Source organism: Botryllus schlosseri, chromosome 4 (genome assembly GCF_051294905.1).
Source record: "Botryllus schlosseri isolate E-star chromosome 4, Bs_hap1, whole genome shotgun sequence".
Taxonomy (NCBI): domain Eukaryota; kingdom Metazoa; phylum Chordata; class Ascidiacea; order Stolidobranchia; family Styelidae; genus Botryllus; species Botryllus schlosseri.
Window position 1 is genome coordinate 739,774 of NC_137239.1, and position 19,082 is coordinate 758,855.

A 19,082-nucleotide genomic window follows, 5' to 3' on the forward strand; every position below is an offset into this window, starting at 1 on the left:
CCTGGTTTAATAGTATTTGCTATTACGGCTAGAATAGGTCAAATATGTCATTATGACGTCATGAGTGACGGAAACGTTTTTGACCGCCTGCAGCGCGCGTAACTTATGTAGGTGGTACGCGAGCACCGCATAAAACCTCGAAATGGTTCGTGGGTGAAAAAAGGTTGGGAACCACTGCCCTAATGATGCCGGATGGCTGGACATTGATTTATCCCTCAGAGGAACAACTGCAATATGTTTTATTATTCCCCTTTTTATGCTTGCATGTATTTTGCTTAGCGACCATAACTACCGCCCCTTTGTTGGCATTCCCGCGTCATTAATAGGATTTGGTTTCGGCTTTTTTTAGTTATGACTAGACTCAAACACGGCATTGTGCACGCCGATTTCTCAAGCTACAGATTTTACTGTAAACGAATTCTCACAACTCTGGCATAAAATTCGCATAATAGTACTTCATCATGTCTCCGTCCCCTTACATCACTCCGAAAAGTAATAGTAATAGACACTTACGTGACCTTTGACACGAACCAATCACGTTGCAGCAGGATGTAAACAAACATCAAGCCCGGGCAAACTTACTATGAGCTCTTATGGAAAAGGGTTGAAAAATGAAGGTTTTTAGCAAAATGACATTTAATTGGGGATAGCTGGCTTTGGTGAATGGTAATAACGTTGAGCTAGTACGTATTTGCAGTGTTATAACCTAGAATAAACCTGAATTGTGGCAAGCAACCATCAGCACGGTATGTCCAAATGAATGGATTTCTGACAACTTTTCGGATGAAACAACTATTGCGGTGTTATCATTAGTCGTAAACAATACTATAGGATTGTCGTACCGAATAGCATGTATTAGAGGAATCTTGAGTCAGGATAGGTGGGGTATATTCATTATGTGTGCTCGGTGTTTTATGCGTTCTATTTAGGGAATCATATACGGAACAGTCTGTATCACTATCTAGCAAATTATACTGTTACACTCAGGGTTGTAATGACTCGAGTCATGACTCGACTCGAGTCACGATTTTATGATGACTCGACTCGTTTTCTTAAAATACGGAAATGACTCGACTCGAATCAATCTGTGTATTGACTTGACTTGGACTCGAGTCATTGTGCATGACTCGAGACTCTGACGGCCAAGACCGACATTTCATTGTAATTTCGAAGAATAGTAAAGTAACCACACTATTGGGATTTCGTCTATTGGTACTGATACTTGAAAACGCGACCAGAAACTGCTAAAAATGAGGAAAATTAGTATTATAAATGCGAACCATTCGATATCACCAAACTGAGTTATAAAAAGTGCATTCAGCAAGATTTAGCAACTGATCTGTCGACACAATAACTTGGACTCGACTCGAGTCATGGTGGACTCGGCCCTCTGATCGCTGACTTGGACTTGACTCGGTGGTGAATTGAAAATGACTCGAGTCAAAACTATAAACGTGTGATTGACTTGTGACTCGGTTACAACCCTGGTTACACTGGACACTTGTCTGCATATTCTATAATCAACATGTTACTATAATATATGTGTTAGGCAACATGATCCGACCACAGCTGAAATTGCCATTTTTTGTTCTAGCTCATGTATTGAATCCATCAGGATAAATGCCGGATAAACACAGCAGCTAAACTGCTAATAGCCTACCTACGGGTGAAACTTGGAGATTGCTACCCAGAACGTTCCTGGTGTGCGCTTCTACCTTTCCCAGAGCCAATAACATGCATGGAAGAATGTAAAATCTGGATAAAGGCATGTGGACTTCCTTATAGTCATCTGAATTCTCATTTTATTGATAAAATGACGTATGTATTATTGTACCAAAAATATTGAATCGTCACATAATTTAGTAGATAGAACAATGAGTCCAAACTGATATGCAGTCAAACCGCTTTCGTTGTTGATGCCACAATCGACTTGGTGTGTGTCTCATATTATTCCGCTCCAGTGTTGTTGCTTGATGGTGTAAAATGGATTGAAAATGTTGAAAGCAATATATTCAATGATAAGATGGATAGTTGATGACATTGGTAGGGGTCGACATGAGTCGCACGAGCACGCCTTGATGGGTGCCTGTACAGCAGTGTTGTTGCTCTGTAAAATAAACATATTATATATTTTATGCAGGCGTGATGGCTATCCTTTATGACGCTGCAGAAAGAGAAAGTCGAGGGATAAAACGCAAGAAAATCAAATTTCTGGAAGAAGTATAGAAGCACAAAACAGGAAACTCTTCCAGGAAAATTACAAATTGACGGACAATTATTGCTAGTGAAGTTCAGCTCTCAGAGCACCATAGTGTCAAAAGATGTGGAGAAGCTGATGAAATTTTATACTGGACTACATTAAATTCTTTCTGAATTGCCCGCGACTTATCCTACTGACGTCAAATTCCTATTATTGTAGTAAGCATAGTATTAAACCATTAGGTGAATCGTATGTAACTGCTTCATTAAATTTCGATTTGGCTATGTAGAGATGTGGTTCTTAAAAATGCAGCATTTGCATCCATTCGCGAATTCTCAAATCTAGAATGATTATTGACTGTACTGAACTGATGAAGACAAACCCCGCCGTGCTCACAATATCTTTCTGTCTATAAATCACATACAACTTTGAAAGGATTGATGGATTGTGGTGTAGCCTACTAACTTTTGTGCGAGAACCAGTGTTGGTATGACTCGAGTCATGACACTTTGCTAAAATGACTTGACTTGACTCGGCATGTCAGAAATGTGGATTGACTAGTGACTCGGAGCAAAATTCATGAGTCAATTTCAAGTCCTCAAGTAATCGGTGTCAATAAAAACCACCGTATCTTGCACACTGTATGTTCGGACTGTTCACGAAACGCTGGTGAGAGTGACCAACCAACCCGTGAGAGTGACCAACCATTCAATGATCGAGCGTTTTACTGAGCCTTCATTGTTCTCTCACAAATATATTTTTATCGCAAACGAATCTTACAGCTTACGTTGTCGTAAACTAGTATACCGTAGTAAAGTAATTTAATAGCAAAATGTCTATTTCTGTTCTACATTTTTACCGTAACCAAATGTCTTGTTTTATTGAAATTGATTGGAATATAGGCTAGTTTATATAGTCCTTAACCATTGACGAAGGCTCGAATTGTATCATATCAATTTGTAAATGGGTAATGTATTGCATCTTATCATTTCATTTCTCTATTCTCTATTTTGGATGTTAACTATAAACTGAGGCTATGCAATCACGTAGTTTAGCAGTTCTACGTATACGTGAGCGACACAGCGCCTTCTTGTGTGTATAACTCTGTATTCGTTCATTGGTGTGTGTGACTTGACTCGTGGCTCGACTTGACTCGAGTCAAAATGTGCAATGACTCGAAATGACTTGTGACTCGAAGGTAGTGACTTGATCCCAACACTGGCGAGAACTATTCACATGGAGCTATGGTGCACTAAGAGATGCTATCATGGCAGAAAAGGGATTCGCAATTGAGCCTGAAATCAAGAAATTAAATCTAGATTTTATATTCCTGCACATGATTTGGCACATCGTCAAATGCCGGGGCCAAACTGTTCCGCAACAAGAAAGATGACGAGACATCATATTCATATTAAACAACTGATCGGAAGAATCAAGGAGTGTGAAATTTTGTCCGGTGTCATAATATGCAGCATTGTCTATCAACTAACCGAATATGGACTAATTGCTTACTCTAATTCAAGATTAGAAATGAATGACGCAACATATTCAGCATTTGTGCAAATTCAGTTCGATTGTGAATATCGTAATGACTAATAGCATGCTACAGATCCTAATTGCATGGTGCCATGGTCAGTGTGTGCCAACAATGCACGTCTATACCAGTGTTGGGGTCAAGTCACTACCTTCGAGTCACGAGTCATTGCACATTTTGACTCGAGTCAAGTCAAGTCAAGTCAATCGATTTTCAAAGGTGACTCGAGTCAAGTCAAGTCACTCGATTTTTGGAGGTGACTCGAGTCAAGTCGAGTCAAGTCAAGTCAAGTCACGAGTCAAGTCACATTTCAAGTCAAGTTGCCTTTTCGATGTATGTATGAGGAATGATTACGTCACTGCAATTTGCTAGCTGTCTGAAATACAGTTTGAGTGGTCATTGGTCATTGATTTCGAACCGATGAACGAATATAGAGTTAAATATACACGCAAGAAGGCGCTTTATCGCTCACATATACGTAGAACTGTGAAACTACGTAATTGCATAGCCTCAGTTTATAGTTACCAGCCAAAATAGAGAATAGGGAAACGAATTGATAAGATGCAATACGTTACCCATTTACAAATAGATATGATACCATTCGAGCCTGTGCGCATGGTTGAGGACTATATAAACTATATTCGACTTCAATTTCAATAAAACAATCGGTTTGGTTAAGGTAAGATGAGAACAGAAACAGACATTTTGCTATTCTATTACTTTACCACTAGAGTTACGACAACGTAAGCTTTAAGCTTCGATCACTTCGTTTGCAGTCAATCTATTTGTGAAAGAACAATCGAGGCTCGGTGAAATGCACGCTTATTGAATGATTGGTCGCTCTCAGTCACACGGGTTACACAAGCGTTTCGCGAACAATCCGAACATATCCAAGATACAGTGATTTTTATCGACACCGATTACTTGATGACTTGAAATTGACTCGTGAATTTTGCTCCGAGTCACGAGTCAATCCACATTTCTGATACGCCGAGTCAAGTCAAGTCATTTTGGCAAAGTGACTCGAGTCAAGTCAAGTCATGCGAAAAAGGTGACTCGAGTCTGACTCGAGTCAAGTCATGACTCGAGTCATCCCAACACTGGTCTATACATACTATATTCCAGTGGTGTGGTGTGCATTGAATCTCATTTAGATGCCCAATTTGTTGAATAAACAGTTCTCCAGGTACAGATGTTGTAGGATTATTTGTGTTTGGTGTAATGTTATAAAATCGAAGACACCAGAAACACCAGACACATCAAAATCTACCTAGAGGCAGGAGTTGATGGGTTGCGAGTACGGTCAAGAGATGGCTTGGCAATCACGATCGAGCTCACTGATGCTGACGCAAATCACAATGTATGTCTTTCAGCCCTTGTAGCTTCAGGTGTTGGATTGTCTTGATCCGTGCATAACTGCATATGCATGAGAGCATATCAGAACCTAATCTGAAAATAAAACCATGGTTACAATATCTATTGCATGAGTCTCTGAAGAAATGGCTTTTTCCTTACTTACCCTGTCTTACAAGTGCAAGACGAATCAATATTAGATTTTACGAGATATTTCCATCAGGTGTGGTATCTCACTTTTCTGCAAGTTTTTTCCGCGACAACATTGGCTGTTCACTAGAATATTGCTTCCACAATAAGAGTGGATTGTCTCCTCAATCTTTATCCCTAAGTCGTGTACGTAGCTTCGTAGCTTTCTCCGCGGTGTTAGAAGAAAATACTGTCCACTCAAATCCGAAAATCCGATAGAATATCCATAGCTTCCAATCAATATATACCAAAATTGTACTGTGTGGCAGCGGCTATATTTTTCTAACATATATTTCTGAACAGGAGATATTATGCTTGGAGATTTTACTCGTGACCTGAGCCTATGAAATCGTCAAGTATGCATTACCACAATCCGATAGTATAGTATACACAGAGGTGGTCAGTAACGAAGTACTTCTACTTTTTCGAAGTACTCAAGTAGTTTTCCTCTACTTCTGTTACTTACTCAAGTAGATCTGATTTTTGCTACTCCTACTTCTACTTCGTAATATTTTGTGATCTACTTACTTACTTTTCGCTATTTTCAGTTTGTCAAGTAGAAGTAGTTCAATCTTACAATCAGGAAGGTAGCCTGAGGAGTTTTGGGGCTGTTTTCACGGAGTATTAACATATAATTTTCATAAAAGTTTGGTAAAGCAGAGAATTCTCGTCGCGCTTCGCGCGTAGTGCTGGATACGGAGTCACCAGTATGATTTCACGAAAGTACCGGTGAATATAATTTAGGTAAGAGGGTTGGCATGGTTCCGTTCACACCACATTGTCGCCCTTCGTTCATATCAAATAATTCATCACAGTATATATGGCTCATCATAACGTTTGAAACTGATGTTTTGCAATTTAGCATTTACTTGTCATATCGTAATCTAGCTTGTCCATGGCGTGTCCAAATCTGGAAAAGTGGACTCTGACTTTTTTTTAGTTTTGAAGCTATTTTAGCATACCACCTTTGAAACTTTCTGGACTAAAACATGAAATGCATGTTCTGTTTTTAGAAGTAGCCTAGTATTTATATTTCACTTTCAATTCCCAGTATCACATACTTTGAGTTATAATTATTATCAATTCTTTTGTCTGGATAACATACATGTTGAAGTATGAAAGCAGGTGCAGTAATGCCTTTAATTTCTGGAAATAAAGCTACACAATATGGCATTTTTACGGTCCACCATATTTTTTTATTAACGTTTACTAATCGCGCAAAGTATTTACACCGTATCCAGGGATATATAGAACTATATAGAACTATATATCCTTGACCGTATCCTATACAACTTCTCCGTATTGCTCTTCGACTAAACTACGGGCCTTATCATATGGGGAATGGCGCCATACCATGCCATTTTCTAAAACGTGCTGTTCGAGAAAATAGAGGATTAGCATCACATTTCCATATCAATACTATCATTTCCATCCCATGATGTGGACGAATACTTATGCTATCGACAATTGGATACCAGCTGGTATGCATCAATATGAATCAAGCTCGTCACCTATCGCATAGCTCAATTTGCACCTTTTTACAATCAACTTGAACGAATTGGGATCGTTTTCATAACTACTTACTTACTTCAGTACTTTTAAAGTCAGTCAATTCTACTTCTACTTCAAGTAGTTTTAGGTTGCTCATGGAAGAAGTACTTCTACTCGTACTTGAGTAGATTTTTTCGTCGCTACTTCTACTTCTACTTGAGTAGATTTCTTGACTACTTTGACCACCTCTGAGTATACATCAATCGTTGCTTAATCCTAAAAGTTGTCAAAACTCCATGCATTTGGACACACCATGCTGATGCGTACTTGCCACCATTCATGTTCATTCTAGATTAAAACGCTGCATCTACATACTAGCTCTGCGCTATTACTATTCATCAGGTCCAGCCATCCCCAATTCAATGTAATTTTGCTAAAAACCTTCATTTTTCAACCCTTTTCCATAAGAGCTCATAGTAAGCTTGCCCGGGCTTGATGTTTGTTTACATCCTGCAGCAACCTGATTGGTTCGTGTCAAAGGTCACGTAAGTGTCTATTGTCGATTAACGAGTTGGGTAATTCGGCTTTTTAACTCCAAATCGTCCCAGACTCGCAGATACGGGATTTCCGATGACTCCTTAAAACCATCTTTCAAGTATGCCACGCCGTACTCATTAACTTTACGCACGCATGGCGCGGTGGTTATGACGCAACTCGCCATTTCCTTTTTTTCTTTGTTTCTTATATTAATTCAATAAACTTTGCCTTTTCCAAGCCAGATCATCTCTTTTTCCCCAGAACTTATCGATTTTATATTTCGACCTTACCGCGTTTCCTCACGACTTCACTACAGTGTTATGTTGCAAAATTAAATTTCAAAATCGTATCACTACCATTTATTGCATGTAACTGTCATTTTGTATTGTCGCTAATCACGCCTCTTTGAAGGGGGTATTGTGGGAGCTCTGGCTCCATCTCTCTCCTATCTGTTATGGTATAATGCTATATCACGTGACTTATCGCTGGTATATTACCTAGCGCATATCGTATAATTGACTCAGATTATTACGAGATTCATGTACGCTGTACTTACTGCTTAAACTATCCAAATTACTATCGACCCGTACAATATATCTGAAAAAGGCAATTGTTGTCGTCTCTATTGAACTGCCAGCCAAGAACTACACAGAACACAGGACGTTCGTGTCAGCTACTGCGGAAGTGCCAGTTAAGTATAAACTGTAAGCTGATATCCGTAGACAACGGACTTGCCGTATACCATCGCAGACTAACGGACGGCCATATACCCATCGCAACACCGTACTCAGCTCTAACGGTAAATCAGATTACGTGAGCAGAGAGAGGATGAAAATAGGTAGCATCATAATATATGCAATTCCCGATCATATTGACCGATTCAATCATGAATTATTATAGAAATCTCTCGCGCGATTAGGCAAGGAAAGCTGACTTCCTAAACGGAAACCCAATGTATATGATAATTAAGTAGCGGTAAACGCGTATATAGCCTGAGGGGGGGGGGGGCGAAGCGAAGTGCTGTTACGACCCTGTATATAGTCATAGGTTATCATTGCGAATTATATATGATATGGCTAGGGTTGACAACTTGGGTTAATGGCTAGGGTTACCAACTTCTGCTAATGTAGCGTATCGGCAGGTGGCGGGAAAGGGGAGAGTCCCAGACTTTACTCAAAGTCACTCAACTATGTCATAGTTGAGTGACTTTGACTTTACTGAGGTAGATTTATAGATAGGCAGTGGCTATTCGTCCGGAACCGGATGAATAGCCCGCAGCCACAGTCCAGGCTATTCGTCCGGAACTGTGTGACGTAACTAAGCACGGCCAGCATTTGATGTGTGACGTAATTATGCGCCGCCAGCATACTGACGTTGCTGAGTTGACTCCTTGACGGACTTCGGCTGTTTAACGTTTGCATGTTTTGTTTAGTTTATCGCCGTATATTACCGGAACATAATACCGTCGCTGGTTACCTATCTCTACTAATATCCAAACAAGGGAACTCTAGGGTAATGGTGACTTCCGCCACCTACAACGCTAGCGGCTTGAATTTAATGACCAGAGGATTATCTGGGCTACTTTAGCCCAGTTTTACTCGGTCCGAAGTCGTCGATAAGCGCAGACAGAGACTAGTTGAAGGACCGGAACTATAGAGATTGTACGATCCTACAATCTCTATACCGGAACAAAGAATCGAATGAAAACAAGAAAGTAAGGGCTGTCTGAAAATGGAAGACGCGACAAGATCAAGATCGAACCTGCACGAAGCTGAGGTGGAAATCGGATAGAGATACTATGGTCTTCCGGCATCCCAATGTCTGTTCTGATCATTCTGTTCCGTCAATACATCGTATTATGTCCTGTATCGCATTTTACGTGTGCGTATTTGAAAATGTATGACCCGACGATAATCACTACGAAATTCAATTACAAGCGCCGTGATCAAATGTAACGTACATTCTATACTTCATAAAATTGACAGATTGGATTGGCGATTGGAGGATCCACGTTATTCCACGTAGGTAGACTACGAGTAGTAAGAAGACTCTGGCAGTTATCGCAGTTGCTCTCTATCACAATACCATCAAATTACTCCTGCATGAACTGAACACTGATCATTTCGCATTCGTTTCTATGATGATCTCCCGATCCTTTCGCTACAGCGCGACTGATGTAGACTTTTGTCCTTGCTTGCTGTAGTTTTTGTATACTTTTTGTTGATCCTAATGTGTAATTGTATTGCAACGTGTCTGTAATACCATCGAGATGCCTTCATCAGTCAATGAAAAGGAATTAGTCGTTGTACATGAGGTACAGAATACAGCCATCCACAACACCATATATCCCGGGTTACGATATATATATCTTCATCTTCTATAGAAGACGTGCTGGAAAGTTAGAGATGAAAACAGGGCGAGTTGAACCAGCAGTGTCCAAATACCAGGTCTAATATCAGTTCAGTTCGGTTTATTAGCATTTTTTATCAGTTCAATGCACCACAAAAATTGCTTTTGGGAGAAGACGGCGATTATTTATTGTTAAGTCTGCAAAGCAGAGGTAGCATAGCAGTCAATGAAAAGGAATTAGTCGTTGTACATGAGGTACAGAATACAGCCATCCACAACACCATATATCCCGGGTTACGATATATATATCTTCATCTTCTAGAAGACGTGCTGGAAAGTTAGAGATGAAAATAGGGCGAGTTGAACCAGCAGTGTCCAAATACCAGCCCCGCAAACAATTTACGTATATGTTCGTTTTGTCACGTTACAAAAAAGGTGGCCAAACGGGGAAAATGGTGACGGATATTTCGTTGGTAGCTAATTCAAACTGTGAGGCTTGCGGAGCATAAATTCATGTAAATATCTATTCGAGGGGGTGTTAATTAGCACGCATGTCATCCGGAAGTGACATTACGGTATAATCATGATTCGAGTCACATGGCGCTAGTGTTTGCGCAGCCTATATGGAAGGCGCAATATTTTTCCTTTAGACGATAAGTAATAACTCATTCCATTCCACTCCATTGCAATTGTAGTATTCAGATTCAATTCACTGAACGCCGGCTTCGAAAATCGACGATCTCATACACCAACCCGAGATCCACGGCGACCATCGTTGAAATTCTTATCCGATTTCACGCTTTGTTGCTGAGTGACGTAAGGCATTATTCCCGCGCGAACAATTTTGGCGCGCAGGTTTGATGCCGCCAGACGAAGAGCGCGGTCTTACAACGGCGTCTTGCAGCAGTTCTGTGTGTGGGTTTGGTTTTAGTTGCGTTCAGGGATTAATCGCAGGTATTGCTGCTCAAGCAAGCATTTAGCTATTAAGTAATGCCGGAAAGTGAACGGTACATGCTACAGTAGTTTATATATTCTTCGAATGAAAAAATAGTTCGGTAACTTCGGTATAGTATAGACATTAAAATATACTGTCGCTCACACGAGCTGTATAGGCACAGTACTGCAGGCCGCAGGGAAGGTGAGTTGCTTGTGTCGTTTTGTACTCGCATAGTATTAGAAGGCCCTTACATTGTTTCAAAACTTCATTGAAAATCATAGTCTTTTCGACATACCGGTAACAATGATTGTCAATAATTTCTAGTATTTTGCTGTCGAGTTTTATTAAGATATCCCTGAATTGTGTGTCTGTGAAAGTGCATTCGTTTTCTTCCAAGTACGGAGCAAAATCTGTTGAAATGACAGCCAAAGGCAGGGATGTCCAACCTGCTGCCTGCTATAGGCATTTTCACTCCAAGAAGTATTTTGAACTTTGAATCTTGGCCTGATTAGAATCTAGCGGTACCAGTCAGCTTGTAGGGGCGCAGCTGTTACTCTCTCTGCCAGCCTGCGTCAGTGAAGACTGAAGTGGGAATTTTGCGCAATGATGTATCGAGACTGATTGAATAAGGCTAGAGAGCTAGTTGTCATTGTGAATAACTTGACTGTGAATAACTTCTTGTACGGTGGTTCTAAACCTTTGAATCTTTGTAAACCCTTTTTGGACCGTTTCGGACCCCCCTAAAGTTTCTGTTCAAAATTTGCTCAATTTATCGTGCAACCGTCATTTGGTCTGTGCAAATGTTAATTGTAGGCTAGTGATAAACGCCACAGAATGACTTCCCTTGAAAATAACACCACACTATATTGAAATTGGTTAGACTTTTAATATTTCGACACGAGTTGTATTTATTGTCTTGAAAATACGCCTCTTCGAATCCATTTCCACAAATATAGGTAGTGGCCAGACGAGAATCAGTGGTTGTTTTCGGCAACATGTTGTGCGTGACGGACGGATTTCTCGCGTGATTGGAAAATTTCATCCGCCTGACGGAAATATCTTTTGCTCCGATTCGATACTGAATTACTTATTAAACAACACAATGTGCTAAAATGACCTGGTATACGCTGGACTAGGGTTACGCCGTATATTCGCTGTCGCACGAATGCCACGCTTGCTCTACTCTGTTGAATCACCTACAGTTTAGTATGCATAAATGTCGGAAAAGATACCATTTAGCCTACAGAAGGAGATGGACTGCTGCTACTAGATTACTGAAGCAGTCTTCTGCTAACAACAAGAATGACATTTCACAGTGTGAAGAGTATCAAGTATCAAGTAAGTGTTGATTTTTATTCTGTGTTTCTGCAAATAACGATTCAAGTTCTATGAACCAACTGATATTGGCACTGTATTGACGTATTGTTATTGATCATTTTTTATTGTGGTATGAAATCACTTGTGTCAATTTAGGAATGAAACTGTTTTCTCCCTACCCATAGATCAGGGCTACAGGGCATAGCCAGCCGAGGATAAAGGGGGGTGTTCTAAAGTAAAGGCGGTGTTCGTCAACAAGGCATGTTCTGAATTCTACCCGATTTATCGGGCTAATTGTATGCTCAAATGCTTCTACAATAATCAGATAATCTCGCCCGTGTTAACAACTCTATACGCATATACATATCCATGTTCTATTAAAATATAACGCGAATGTCGTACTCTACGATTAACAGCATCCCGAGTATGTCTCTTCGAGTCACGACATCGTCAATGCGAGCGCGCGCAGATCAATCAACGCAGCATCAGGAGATCTTATAATTTCTCATTCAAATGTAGTGGCCTCGCCTTCAAGTATATAGGTCAATTATATTAATACTTGGGTAGATTGCTGGTCTGCAGTATATTGCTGCAGACTGAGTTTGCAAGGACAGGACTATTTGGCGCCCGGACATATTGATATCGAAAGCTTCGGCCAACATGCGTCATTCATTTTGTGCATAAGTTTCATCGTCGACGGTCTTTCTACGAGCGCAAACGTGAGGTCGCAGGAGGGGCTAACAATATTAAAAGCAAGAAATTGAGTGACAACACATTTACTTGAGATAAATGTACCGTCTTAGGTGCTCATTCTTGCAATAGCTCTTCAGTTGTTGTAAACATTTATGTAGATAAATGCTTGAAATTACCATGTGTTACTTTATCTACAGGTAGTGAGAGTCCACCATCTGGTCAATTTCATGCTGTCACTCCATTACATGCTGAGCCTGCTGTTCCTATCGTCACTCTGTCTGATTCAACTCCCTATGAGTAGGTTTGTGGTATTCTTATCAATAGGCCAGTTTCGCAGTTGAACCACCTTCAAATCCTATAAAAATTACTCACCACAGCCTGGATTACAATGAAATTTACATTTTATCTTTATATTTTATCTTCATTTAAAATGTTCAGATGTAGATAACGAGGAAGCCAACCAGCAACCTTTGCCACTTGAGCGCAAGAATACTGCTGACTTATCTGATAGTGCGGCACTGATATGGCCTCAGCTACCTGAAAGCATCAGTGAACCAGAGATGAAACAGAGAAAAATGAATTCTTCGGGAGATGCAGAAATTCTAGATAGCGGTGCTGGTATGCTAAAATTGTATTATTTTTGATTTTATGCTTCTATGGCTCTACCTTCATTTGTAGTATAAATAATGAATACCTAATGTCAGTGTTATTCCAGATGATGAAGATCCTGGCAATGAAGTAGCTCCTGTTGATACTTCAAAGCAAAGCTCACAGTTTCCCTCCAAGGAGAAGTGGAGAGGTTTGTGTTATAATATTTGTTGAAAAATCATTCGATATGCGACTGTGTACTTTCTTCAGTCACCTCAACACCAAGACGTACTGATCGCCACCGAATAGAAGCGATGTTGGAAGGTTTGTTTAAAATTTTTCTATTCCTGAGCAGTTTACTTGCTTTGTAAAATTATTAAATATCTAGTATTGTTTGTTCATCTATTGTAGGTTGCTCTTCGTTTGCAATGTCAAGCGCTGGGGTATCTGACAGGCCAAACTCTGCGGATGGTGGTATGTTCCATGATTTATCCATAGAAAGTGACATTTGTTAACTTTTCACAAACGAAGACTCCCCGAACTTAATTTTATATCATGCGGGGCTAGATTTAAGATGAATGGCCAACCCGTGGTTTGGGCTGGGCACAATGATTTGAGTACTTGAATCTGAATCGAGTGTTAATTTTAACGATTCGAGTCGAGTAGTCAAAGAAGATTCTTTCAGGTACTGAAATTATACGCTTCTCGCTACTGAAAGTCAATTTACAAACGATAATTATAGTTTTGATAATATTTTCCATTGTGGAACTCTTCAAACCTTGATTGGCCCTGTCGCAGCATACCAGACATAGTACAAAGCAACGAACGTAACTGGAAATAACACATTTCCGAAGTTATGATCACCTCGCAACATTGTCAAGAAGTGCAATCAAATCGGTATGATCAAAAAATACCAAATTATCTTTACTGTGACGAATAACTGGCATTTTGTTCCTTGTGGTCGCATAAAAGGTACATATTTGAACTTTGACATAGTACATTCTGTTGTGACGTCATAACGAGCAATACTTGATTACTCGACTCGAAGCGTTATACGTGATTGGGTACTCGTTTTTGCCCAGCCCTACCCCTGGTCTGTGAGAACGTTCTCAGTGGCCCGATAGTTAATTTTTGATTTTATTTAGAAATCTTGAAGAAAATTTTGATCTGCATGCAAACCATCTTGGAAAAGGTAGAAGAAAATAAGGCGCATCTCGTTCGACTTGAACTTGGAAAGTGTATGCCAGCGCACTCCAGAACACAGAATTTGGAATGCATTATCAAGCAACCTGCAACTAGTACAGAGGAATTGAAAGGTATCGAGGAGAAACTTGAGGAGAAAGCAGTGAAAGATGCTGCAGTAAGTAGCTGCTATAATTACCAGAGCCACTGATTTTCAAAAAAACATGCAATTGCTAACGTATTTGTCAACTGATCAATTTACAAAATGTCTCTTCGTGTAATTGTTCATTCACTGGAAAATACTACTACAACTTCAATTTCCAAGGATATAATTTGAGTGATGTTACCAACTATTTTCATCATTTTTTCCATTACTTGTTTTGCCAGATATTATATTTGTCACTGGTTGGCGGACGAAATGTAAAGGCTACAATCCGAGAGGTGCTGAAAAAGATTGCAACAAAACATCTACTCGTTCAATATTCCAAGAATGGACAGAAAGGAAAGAAACGCTTTAAAGACCACAAGATCATCTTTAGCCTTTTGCTATGTAAGTATTGAATTTTTAGGGTAAGAGTCCCAGACAGCGGGAGTTGTTATTAAGCAGCTCTAACCCTATATTCCTATCACTGTAGGTACATGCAGAAAGGCCCACGGCAAAGCAACACTGCAAGAAATAGAAACTGCAATTAGTGAAGTCCTGAAGTCGTACAATCGTTTTTTCAAGAAGGTACGTAGTTCGCTGTTGCTTAATCATTCTGTTATACCTCAACTATTACAAATTCATCAGTCATTGTGCTGGTGTTGAGTGCATTAAATTACAATTAATATTATGTTCGTTGGTGCTCGATAGTACTGAATTAATTGAGCTGTACACAAGATTTAGGTCATATATACCAGGGGCGGGCAACTTCTCCAGTCAGCGGGCCGGATTGCTGAATCGATACATTATTCGCCCATTTTTATCCACGTATACAAGGAATATATCGTATTTAATCAATGTATTTTATCGACAACAATATCACTTCAAAGCCTAGAAGTGTGCCGTGCTACAAGTCGGCGGTTACGGAATCAAAAATAAGATATATCAGCATGGTGTAAATGGTAATTGTAGTCGACGAACACCATGATTACCACAAACGACATTAGGGTTGAGAACATCGTAAATGCCGATAATGCGAATCTTCTCGCTTCGACGAACTTATCCCGTAAGCTCCAAACTCGCACGCTGCAGATGCACGTATATAATAACATACAGTCACTAAAATTTGACGTAGTAAGCAAGTAGTGAGGAACCTCGGCAGGCTGGGGCTGCAGGCCACATTATCATGTAAGAAGTAAAACTGTCCGCAGGCCGGACAAAATCCCTTCGCGGGCCGTATGTTGCTCACCCCTGATATATACTGTTCTACGAAGTGCTAGTCCGTAACAATGAACTTCTTGCAGAAATCAAGCTCACCTAATGGAAACATTGCTGATGAAGAAATAGTGGTGGATGAGGTATGCATTGTTTAACCCTGGTTTTAATATGAAATCATGAGGAATTTTACAATGTTGGTCATTTTTGCACTTCAACACCTGAAAAAGGAGCGGCATTTCGAAAGCTCGTGTCAAGTCAATTTGAATTTTTGAAGTATGATTGATGATTCATAGTCAGTACATTTTGCTAGCTGTGTCAAACACAGATTAATATATCATTTATCTTGATAATCAAATAACGAATCTAGTTGAATAAACATGCAAAAAGACGCTGTATCCCTCACGTAGACGTAGAACTGCTAATAAAATAGGGGAGTAACTGTACAGCTACATGCTACAGTCAGTTATTAGCATCCAAAATATAGGACCTAATGTGAAGATTCGAGAAGTTGAAACAAATTGATGTGGTGCAATAGCCCACACTACCCGTCTACACATCCGTGAGAATAGAAACGAAAACTATATTTGTTCGATTTAAATCATACAAGGGGTTGGGAAATGTGATATACATTGCTAGACTTGTAGACTTGAAATTGACTTGTAAATTGTACTCAGAGTCACAAGTCAATGCACAGTTTTGATGCTCTAAGTCAAGTCAAGTGATTCTCCAAAGTCACTTGAGTCCAGTCGTACGAAAAAGTTGACTCGAGTCATCCCAACACTGCCAATTTCTAAATTACCAATGATCGCTTATTTATTTCAGGAATGAAAATGATAAGTTTTGGTGAGCTTGCTGTCATATTAAGAAGATTGAGGTGGACGAGTGAACTTGAAAGTTAGGTTTTGTAGTTACTGAGAAGACGTGCTGTTTCTTCATTTTTCATGTATCGGTAACGTGTGATTGGCACAGGGTAAAGCGTTTCTTCAAGTTTCTGCTCGGTAAAAAATTTAAATAACTGATTTTGATAACATTTCTTCATGTATCAGTAACGTGCGATTGGCTCAATGTAAAGCGTTTCTTCACGTTTCTGCTCGGTAAAAAATTTAAATAACTGATTTTGATAACATTTCTTCATGTATCAGTAACGTGCGATTGGCTCAATGTAAAGCGTTTCTTCAAGTTTCTGCTCGGTAAAAAATTTAAATAGCTGATTTTGATAACATTTCTTCATGTATCAGTAACGTGCGATTGGCTCAATGTAAAGCGTTTCTTCAAGTTTCTGCTTGGTAAAAAGTATAAATAACCGATTTTCCTAACATTCCTTGATTCGATCGTCTGAGGTTGTCAAAGTAGTCCGTTGGGCTTACTAGCAATCTGATTGCAATATTTAATATTTTTTGATATGAAGATGAGGGGGCGTGAGAATTTTTACTATCACAAAACATGGCATGTCGAAGAAGTGTAGGAACTACTGCTCAAGTAGTGCCAAGGCATGGTCAAGTTAAGTCAAGTAGAAATAAAAAAGGAGGTATTAAAATTACTCAAGGGGGTAATTTTAGGAACTTGAGAGTCGGCCTAGGTGTTGCAATTGATAAGAGTTGGCTACTCTCGAAAATACATTCAGTTACATATATTACTGTGGTAGGGAGAAAATTTAGACCAGTTATTCAGAGAACCATACAAATATGTCCCAAAACTAATTCTAATTTTCAAAATCATCAATGTAAAATGTAAGTAAAAGAAATTATAAAACATAGCTACTTGAGTAAGCAGTACAAGTAGCCAAAAAATTATGTTCTTCAAAAAGTAAAAGCTCTTTGGTACTGTCCACCTCTGATGAATATGCATGTGTGTTATATTTCAGTAATTGCAACCCTAGTGTTATTACGCCTTGATACTGTGGTCCTGTGATTTTTATCTAATACCATGAGCCTGTATTCTGTAATATTTTAATTCTATACCTCCGAGTTCGGTACCTTAATTATAATTGACTGCACAATGCTTGCCTTTCACTCTTTGTACCATTATTTATTGCGTGCAGAACTGGGCCATATTTCTCGTGCTTATCTTGAACGTTTGGTAATAAATTCATTTTCCTGAAATTTTCTACCGCAATCATTGTGACTCAGCCAGAAGGTAGGAATTGGTGGAAAGGTGACGTATCAGGAACGTAGCTCAGGACCGACATGGAGGAAATCTGTACGTCTCCGTAACGAATCACTGTAACGTCTTAGCGACGTTCCTATGTATGCACAGAATTACGTCGAGGGGACGATACAGCGTATCGTTACGGTCCCCAATTTCCACCAAATATATACGTCGAGTATACGTATTTTTGTTTGCGGGGAGGTCTAATATCAGTTCAGTTCGGTTTATTAGCATTTTTTATCAGTTCAATGCACCACAAAAATTGCTTTTGGGAGAAGACGGCGATTATTTATTGTTAAGTCTGCAAAGCAGAGGTAGCATAGCAGAGATGCGGTACTTTGCTTAAATTTTTCTTCGGATGGTACCATCGCATAGCAGTGGACAATGCTGGACTGGAAATCATTGCACTACCCAATGTACCGCGTGCTCACTGCTCATGCTCACGCATCGTGTACTGCGTCTTTGGGATTACAAACAATAATGTATTCGATATATTTAAGAGCATCATCATCATCATCATCATTGGTTTATTAGCAATTTTATCAGTTCAATGCGATACAATGAAAAGAAAGGAAGATGTCGAAACGACTAGGAGTTGTCTATGGAATCGGACACCCACCTTGGCCTAGGCGATGTAAAGAGGAGGCATGCACACTAAATGAAAGTAAAGAAGATAGTATAGAAAAAGGAAGCGACAAGAAATAGGGCGGCATGTCATAGGAAGCGAGATCGATAGGTCAGTCGTGGTCCGGTAATCTTGAGGACGGACTGTATTTATTTAGTAGTAATTGCTTGTATTTCGACTTGAATGTGGACATGCTCGTCGACTGCCGGATGGCCGGCGGGATACTGTTCCACACAAAGCATGGCGCTATTGTGTACCGATGACCTAAACACATAAACAGCCAAAGTCCGTCAATACTCAATAATGCCAGTATGCAGTATGTTGGTTTTTAACAGTTACGTCACACGAAACATTTATTTCGGATAGTTACGTCACACGGTTCCGGACGAATAGCCTGGACTATAGCTGCGGGCTATTCATCCGGTTCCGGACGAATAGCCACTGCCTTATAGATAAGATAACTAACCTCTCTATAGTAGATTGGTATGCGTTGAGTGCGCGCTACGCAGTACTGGTTTTAGAAATGGATATATACCGGTATGTTCATGTGCTTCAAACACTGAAAAGGGTAAGACAACA

At 39.7% G+C, this 19,082-nt stretch overlaps 1 protein-coding gene and 2 long non-coding RNA genes across 4 annotated transcripts in view; 1 reads left to right on the plus strand and 2 right to left on the minus strand.

The window, feature by feature from the left end:
* LOC145437866 (uncharacterized) overlaps nucleotides 1-19,082 on the minus strand; it is a 430,122-nt gene that overhangs the window by 43,388 nt on the left and 367,652 nt on the right. The window lies entirely within an intron of this gene.
* On the minus strand, nucleotides 1,340-5,478 carry LOC145436813 (uncharacterized). Its single transcript, XR_013914417.1, has 3 exons — nucleotides 5,254-5,478; nucleotides 5,005-5,183; nucleotides 1,340-2,107 (listed from the first exon to the last, which is right to left on the minus strand). It is a non-coding gene; the product is annotated as an uncharacterized LOC145436813 (long non-coding RNA).
* On the plus strand, nucleotides 10,045-17,832 carry LOC145437855 (uncharacterized). Of its 2 annotated transcripts, XM_080315204.1 has the most exons (10): nucleotides 10,045-11,928; nucleotides 12,798-13,218; nucleotides 13,316-13,399; nucleotides 13,459-13,512; nucleotides 13,600-13,662; nucleotides 14,334-14,548; nucleotides 14,758-14,920; nucleotides 15,006-15,100; nucleotides 15,817-15,870; nucleotides 16,553-17,832. In XM_080315204.1, exons 2-10 carry the CDS (start codon nucleotides 13,161-13,163, stop codon nucleotides 16,556-16,558), a joined length of 792 nt encoding a protein of 263 aa, XP_080171330.1. In that variant the 5' UTR covers nucleotides 10,045-11,928; nucleotides 12,798-13,160; the 3' UTR covers nucleotides 16,559-17,832. The 2 variants fall into 2 exon arrangements, with proteins under 2 accessions (XP_080171330.1, XP_080171329.1); XM_080315203.1 differs by lacking the exon at nucleotides 16,553-17,832 and having other exon boundaries at nucleotides 15,817-16,508.